The sequence below is a fragment of the Danio rerio genome, chromosome 3 (assembly GCF_052040795.2).
Source record: "Danio rerio strain M-AB ecotype USA chromosome 3, GRCz13ab, whole genome shotgun sequence".
Lineage (NCBI taxonomy): Eukaryota > Metazoa > Chordata > Actinopteri > Cypriniformes > Danionidae > Danio > Danio rerio.
The window spans coordinates 45,804,026-45,812,500 of NC_141023.1; the positions used below are offsets into that span (position 1 = coordinate 45,804,026).

General features: G+C 38.3%; 1 protein-coding gene across 1 annotated transcript in view; it reads right to left on the reverse strand.

The window, feature by feature from the left end:
* Nucleotides 1-1,244: 1,244 nt before the first annotated feature.
* shisa9b (shisa family member 9b) overlaps nucleotides 1,245-8,475 on the reverse strand; it is a 72,748-nt gene continuing 65,517 nt past the window's right edge. Inside the window, 1 exon segment of the mRNA NM_001135975.2 lies at nucleotides 1,245-3,009. Within this exon segment, the coding sequence (NP_001129447.2) occupies nucleotides 2,612-3,009 (398 nt within the window). The 3' untranslated portion in view covers nucleotides 1,245-2,611.

Consider the following 8,475-nt stretch of genomic DNA (forward strand, 5'->3'; position numbering starts at 1 on the left):
CTTGAATAACTTTAACTCAATTTAGAGAGGGACAAAGACTACCTAAACCAACCCAAGCTCATTCTGGAAACGTAGCCCCGTGGACGTTTCTGGAGATCACGATTTACGTGGCCGGAGGTACGTAAAGGCCGCGTTTGTTTTTTTTCGAGCGAACGCTGTGGGGCGGTGTGGCGCCGCTCCGCCCCTCCTCTTCGCGCTCGCCGGCCGACGGCTCGCCTCCGAGTGGAGGGCTTTCCCGACGCAATCAGTTTGTCACAGCGTTGCGTCGGCGGAGCGGAGGCCCCGGACGAGGAGGAGGAGCCGGAGCCGGCCGCGGTGGACGACGACCGGGATCGAGTCCGGGGAACGGCGGGTTCCGGAAATCAGGTAAGATGAAAAACGAAATCCGTAAAATGAGGGCGAGAATGCGGCGGGATCCGAAAACGCGGTCGAAATCGAAGACGGGGGCTTTTGCTTTTTTTTTTTTTTTTCCCGATCCGGCTGGCTTTTCGCGCGAGAACGGCGCGGGCGCTAACGCCGCGCACTCCCGAGAGGCGCCCGCCTGAGACGCGAAAAAGCGCGCACAGCGGCCTCTCGTGGATCCGCGAAAACAAACGTTTCCACAATGAGCCCGGGTTGCCCTAAACTGAGTACATTTTACCCAGGATTTTGCTGTGTATGGCCTTCTGCACCTACTAGTAAGCTCAAAAGGCTGTTAACATCCATCCACATGGTTAATCAGCTATACTAATAGAGAAGACTCCAGATCCAGATCTGTTTTGACATTACTGTGATGGTTGGCTTTAGGATTGGGGTAGGGGTAGATGTTAATAAAATACAATTAAATGGAAAATTTAATAAATTATATAAATAATACTTGGTAACGTATAACATTGGTATCTATACCTGCTTAACACTTGTGGATAGATGATAACACCCTTCTGAGCCTACCAGTAGGCACAGAAGGCCAATACTAGCCCATACTATCAGCTGATAATGGCCATTCAATTGAGTGATAACATTCGAATTGGCTGACTGATAAGATATAATAAAATTTATATAGACATTAGGTTTCTTATCAAAAAATGTTTTCCACATAAGGCCTACAAGAAATTAGTGGAGAGTACATTCTTGTCCATAATTGCTTATATTATCATGCAGCAATAGGCTTTGTCACAGGTGCAGACTCACGAATGCATCGATGTATTTTGTATGATTGGTTAGATTGGTTCTCTCTATATCAAAGGAGAAAATTACATTTGTACTTATTTACTTGAAAGGCTCTTTAAGGTAAACTACCATCCTATCTTTCTAATTTGCCAACATTTTACATAAATAACCAACACTAGATTTGGTTCCTGTATTCGTTTTACAGTCCCAAGTGTATTATCAGAACTTAGCAAACATGCTTTTTCCTTTTATGCTCCTAGTGTTTGGGATGACATGCAAAATCAGCTTAATCTTAACACACTTCCAACTCTGAGTACTTTTAAACATCTTCTCTCCAACGTCTTAAAGGATACTTGTAATTGTTTTTATGATCTGACCTTTTTACGAATGATGATTTTGCAATTTTGTGGTATTGTTTTTTGTGCTATTTGTGTGAAACTTTATGTGCTGCCTGCCGTCTTGACCAGTTCTCACTGGAAGAAGAGACAGTACTGTCTCAATGTGATCTCCTGGCTAAATAAAGGAAATAATAATATTTATGCTAGTAAATATAATTTAAAACAGACATGTATTACTAATAACACTTTTTAAAGATGACTTAATGCGTGAATCATATAGAATATTCATGTGTTGATCTTGCAGTAATCCTTAAAATAGGGTTATTTATTCAGAAGCTATACGTTTAATGCAAATTAGAGCACCTGTATGGTAAAGTGTTACCAGATTTTTTACCAAAAGATGACAGCCGTAAACAATAGATTTATATGTATGCATCTTTGTTATTGAAGAAACACCATGTGCTCACTGAAAAGCACAAGAGCTCTTACATATAATGAGTTCTTCTGTCAGAAAGGCACAAGCCCAGTGTTTGTCAGGATCCGGCGTGTTGCGTTGCTACAGGAGGTTTTTTTTTTTTTTTTCTTGTTGTTTTCTCTTTTTTTGGTGCACACGCTCTGGAAAAAGTCTGGTTGAGATGAGAAGAACTAGAAACCCCAATTGTCCTAACATCTTCCAAATCGATGTTCTCTGATTATCTGAGGAAGCTTCTGACATTCTGTTATATACAAGAAAAGAAAATAAACAAGTGCTTTTAGACAGTGATTTCCTCAAGTACGATTGGTTTTCAGTGGGTTCCTCATCACTTTAATGCAACAGACTCATCACAACAGGTCATTTATTCATTTGCATTGTGACTGAATGGACACAGAAAGAGATCCTTAGCCTTTCGAAAATGATGCCAATGCATGCCTGGTCCATGCACAACCCAACCGCTCTAAGACAAACAGCACACACACAGCCATGCAGATCTCGAGCCAGACCCAATCGGCCAATCCTTCCAGCAGGATGGGCTCCTAATCCATACTTCTTCTTCTTCTTCTTCCTCCGTCAGGCGTCTCTGGTTATCTTCGTTCTCCTCGTCCACTCAAGCCTGGGCTCGATAAAGCCGTTGGTTCGGCCACGTTCACACAGTCACCTCAGTCTTGCTGTTGGTGACGAAGTACGGATGTGGTGGCAGGTAATGTTGGCTCTGGGCGGACGTCAACTCGTTCATTTGCTCCATTGTGGCGCTGTGCTTCTTGGGGCCGTACGTGTGCCGGCGGCCCAGTGTTTCTGTAGTCTCCCAGCTACTCATCCTGCCGGGGTTGGCGATTGTGTTGGAGCCATAAGCCAGCGGGTGGGAGCTGTGGACCTTGGTGCTTTTGGACTTGTGTCCGTTCTGCTTTTGGCAGGGCAGCTCTGGGCTGTATGGGTTGGTGGGCTCCTGCTCCAGACTCACTGAGTGCATGGGAAGAGTGCCTTTCGCTGCCAGGTCGGCCAAGTGCCGTCTGTTGGTGTAGAAGTTTTCGTTGGCTTTTTCAGCTGTAAAATAAAGAGAGCAAAGGCAATGAGAATTTAATAACACTTCATTAGTCAGATGCAGGGACAAAAAAAAAAAAAAAAGCCAAACAACAACCTCCCAACTGATTATTAGCTTTTATCTCTCTCATAAATGGCAGAGAATTACACATGTAGTAGATCAGGAGTGATCACAAATGAGCTTTTTATCTGTTAATATGCTTGACCCTGTAGTTATTATTATTATTATTTTTTTTTTTTGTAGAAGAGTAGCTCACGTTCTGTCATTATTTCTATTTTGTGATAAATACATCATTCTTTATCATTTACACATCACATAATTTCAAATAAGAGATGCACACTTGCATTTATGTTTAATATATATGTATTTTTAAATATAAATAAATTAATGTTTTAATATAGCATGAATGCCTTTTTCACATACTTTTTAATGACTTTAAATGTATAAAATGGTATAATGTAAAATGAACATACTATATATTCATACATTAAGTAAGGTATGAGTTGTTATTGGTTTAATGAGAAATCTATTTACACATACACAAATATTTTATAAACACCAACCTGTCCAGGGACCACAGGGGGAAAGTAGCATTTTGCTATGACCTGACACCATGCATTGTGTGTATTGTCCATCAAAAATCTAAAGTAAACTTAACTAAACATGTTATATTAACTAATGATGTCATTTCATAAGGTAATTACAACAATTGTACACAGTGCAATTGTACAAATTACACAGCGGATGCCCTTTCAGCCGCAACCCACCACTGGGAAACATTCATTCACACTCACACACTATGGACAATTTAGCTTACCCAATTCCCAATTTTTTACCCAATAGAAATGTTTTGTAAGGATCAAATAAGCATATAAGAACTGGAACAATGATTTTGTTTTGTATTACAATATTCAATTTAATTATTATTATTATTATTTTGACTGTTTTTAATAATGGCTGTTATAGTAATTTTAAGAATGACTGTTTTAAATAATGGTTTAGATACACAGAGTTGTTGGTTTACAAAATAACAAACAAACAATCCTGCTGCACTACTACACTTGATTTTGGTTTTATTGTAAAAAAAAATAAATAAACAAAAAAGCATGTTAAATGAGAATCTGAAATCGTTTATGGCATACTTCAAAAAAAGGAAGATGATTTAGTATTCAAAAATGTTTTGATTAAATTAATTGGGGCGACGCAGTCGCACAGTAGGTAATGCTGTCGCATCACAGCAAGAAGGTCGCTGGTTCAAGCCTCGGCTGAGTCAGGTGGCGTTTCTGTGTGGAGTTTGCATGTTCCCTCTGCATTCGCGTGGGTTGCTCCGGTTTCCCCCACAGTCCAAAGACATGCGGTACAGGTGAATTAGGTAGAATAAATTGTCCGTAGTGTATGAGTGGGTATGGATGTTTCCCAGAGATGGGTTGCAGCTGAAAGGGCATTCGCTGCGTAAAAGGTGTGCTGGATAAGTTGGCAGTTCATTCTGCTGTGGCGACCCAAGATTGATAAGCGGACTAAGCAGAAAAGAAAATGGATGAATGAATGATAAATAAATTAGTCTTACACTTCATATTTTCAGACTTATAGTATATGTATTAATTCTGGTACTTTTACCATAAACTGACATATTTACCATTTGGTAGAGGTTGATATTTTAGAAGTTATGGGATGTGTTGAAAAAATGCATTGAGTGTGTGTTAACAATCCGCTTGTTAAGTGTGACGTCACGCGAAGTGGCTTCTGGGTCCAAGCGCTCTATTCAACTGAATGAGGAGACTCATGAAATGGCAATAATAAACGTTTACAGGGCGATTTAAGGCTTTCGAAAATCACGGTCGCAGTATATATGTTTATGCCTAATATCCGATGGCCAGAAAGTGATACATCTTTTTATAAATTGTTAAATTTTTGGTATTTGTTATGCAGCAAGCCCAGAGATTGTTGTGTACACTATGACTTTAAATAAAATTAACTTTAATGTGTGACAGGAATAAAACGCGATCATAAACGAATGATTTCTCCACTCAAATGAATGGCGGCTTGGACCCGGAAACAGTATTACATGCGTCACAAACACGTCACCACTTAACAAGTGGATAGCGACATTAGGAGTTAAGATATGCAATCCTTTTTTTTTTTTTTCTTGGAGGGCAGTTAAAGGGTTATGCGGTACAATATTCAGGTATTCAATACACTGCTTGTGTAAAAACTCAGTGTTTGTTTGCAAAAACAACTTTTAAAGAAACTGTGAATTATAAAAAAAGTGCCTTATATATTTATAGAACGAGCTGTTAAGCTGCCAGTGTGAATGGTGACCAAAGTAATTCAACTGTTTTGGAGCTGTGTGCAACATGCTAATTCTTTTTTTCGCCTAAGGTTTCTGTTTGTTTCACGATTCATGTAAATGTGTTTCTTTGAATGCAAATTGCTCTGGATTGCCTCCATCATCAAATGAAAGTGCCTCTTTTTCCTCTCTTCCAGCAGATGGGTTGGGATTTTATCTGTCTGTTGAAACCACTTTTTATTTAGATTTTTTTTTTTCAACTTGCACTAGTTATTGTGCACTTAAAACCCCACAGTCGCTTTGCAACTGTTAATATTGCATGTTATTTTTGGACAGTACGTGTTTACAGGCAACAAACTCCGCTGCATCAACACTGACATTCAAACAGACACAACAGCTCCCTTGCAAAGAAGTCGCAAATGTTTTTCTGCCACAATCGTTTTCAGTTAGTCCATCGCTGACAGCATGAAATGCAACTTGTTAGGACCAGATCAGACAAGCGAGTATAAATATTCCTAATGTGTTTTCAGATGCCATCACTAATCATTTATTATATTTTTTGCGGTACAGCATATTTCATAACGTCCCTCATAGTGTATCATTTTCCAGCTCAGCCGGGCTTTAATTGGGATTGACTACCCTCTGCTTGAAGTCCTCTTCATTCCAGCATGACATTTCAGACTTTTTAATTAAATATCCTTCAGATGACCTTTTTAACAGGTCTGACGCCCCAACGAGTCGCAGCAAACCACAGATCTGAAAGCTCATACCGGGAGGCAGACGGCAAAATAAGCCAGCCGGACGAGAGGAAGGCTGATCTCTGACGTCTTTCTTTCATTCACATCAATCCGTTGAGATTAGCCCACATCAGAGGAAGGTAGCAAAACTGAACTTGGAAGCTTCAGCTCTCCAGGCAATATACTCCACTGCTTGTGTAGCTCGTCTCCCGGGTCTCTTTCATTACAAACTGTCCTTTTTTTTTTGTTTGTTTAGTTTATTTATTTTTTTCCGAGTCATCGGTTTGCACAGACTGCACTTCAGTGGATTACCAACTAAGCTGTTTCATCTGAGGAAAGTCACAGAGAAAGCTTCTGCTAGTTGAGTACAAAAACTCTGTCTATATAATCAGAAGAGACACAAAATACTATATCAGTGGCCAAATCAATGTTGGCCAACAAAGGTTATTTTTAATAGTATCATTATTGGTCTGATAAGATGATAAATGATGTGTTATTTCTTCTGGTTGAATCAATTCACACATTTGCTGCGAGCCGCTAAGATTTTGATCATCGCTTCTGTGATGCAGGAGTTTTTAGTCATGCAAAAAAGAAGAAAGCAGACTTGTATTCTGCAACAGTTGCAGATATGCAATGCAAACTTTACATTTACAATCTAATTTAATCTTGAGTCATTTTTATTATCTCTTCTTATGTACATTTATGAGCTAGACAGAGTTGTCGGCAATTGTTTGTGGCATAGTCCTGAAGTGTGTCCTAAACCTCCTGTGGTAACACATTACTTGAAGGGGTGTTCTTAAGGGCATCATGAAACCTTTTTAATCATTACATGACACGCCTTGAATATGAATGTGATTTTTAGCATGCTTATGACAATTGTCATTAATTGTCATTTGCTCAGTTGTGTCATTTTCATGCAAAGATGACACTGTTTGAGATGTTTTGTTATGACAGTTGGACATAAACAAATAGATTCACCTGTCTTTGTCATGACAACTTGACATTACATTGACAAAATCATTTGTAATAAATCTGTCATTAACATGAATGTCACAAGGCCATTATAAATGTGTCATCCATTTTCTAACAGCAAAAAAATGTATCTTGACCGCAACTACATTAGTACAAATTTAATACATCATAAAATTGTCATCAACTTTTTAAAATATTTTAGGGCTGTCAATTGATTAAAAAAATAATCAATTAATCACACTTTTTTGTAATTAATTAAGATTAATCAGGAAAAGCCATATTTATTGCAGAAATAAAAACACAGGCATGTCAGTGTCATTTGAATTAATGGCAATAACAAACAAAAATGATTTTTTAATGTTGGATTCTAAGTGGACTACAAAAAAAAATATATATATATATCCAAAGTACAGGCATTGTGGAAATGGAAATTGAAAAATTGAATACAAACAATTGTACTCATTGAAAAGTTGTATTGCAAGTTGAGAACATTAATTATAAAGTAGAAACAATTTTGTTTAGTCCTCCTTGACATTTAATATTCGTCACCTTAGAATTATAAGGTTCTATCTGATATTTTTGTCAAAAATGAGTTATTGACATATTCATATTAAATGACGTCTTATTTACATAATGGGATGTTTTTTTTTAAGTTGTTTTACGTTTTAGGACTTTTTATTTAAAACACAAATGTTACATACATACTGTTTGCTATGGAATGCAAAAACTTTGAAGCTCAATATCTCAAAATCAAAATCATTCAGAACGCAGATAGAACTTTATAATTCCAGGGTGACGAGTTGCTAAGACAGTCCAGTCTATTGACATTATCAGGGGACAATGTGGCCCTTTTCTTTAGAATTATGGGACCTGAGAGTGAGAACAGTGTCTCAAACAGAATCACTGAATTAGCATATAAATTTCGGTGCCTAATTTTGGTGCCACTGGTGCTAAGGACGCAAGGACAAGAAGCACCATGGGGACATCAAAGGCACGTACCAAACCATATAAACTTCTTACAGTGACTTTGGTCACACCATCTCTTAACATTTAATTCCAAAACACTATACAGACAATGTCAGCGATGTTCGGCGTTTGCTCTTGTTGCACCTGGTGAGCGACTCCCTTCAGATTCATCAACACGCACGATTGCGTTCATCAAATTTGCTTAAAGCGCTTAAAAGTATGGCTGTATTTCACAAGCAAGGATGCTGACACAGCAACGTGAAGCAGATGCTTTACAAAAGTTGCGTGTAAGCGGGGAAACATCAAACTTTATCAAACATTGGAGTGCGCATGGAATCAACTTAAAGGCAGAGGAATGGGCTGTCTTTAACAGCTTGCGATATCATCTGGCACTTTCATTGAGTACATTTACATGGACACCAATACTCCGTATTTATGATTAAAATAATACTCTGATTAAGAGTCCACCATTTAAGCAAAAATTTTTGATTACCTTAAAGGACCAC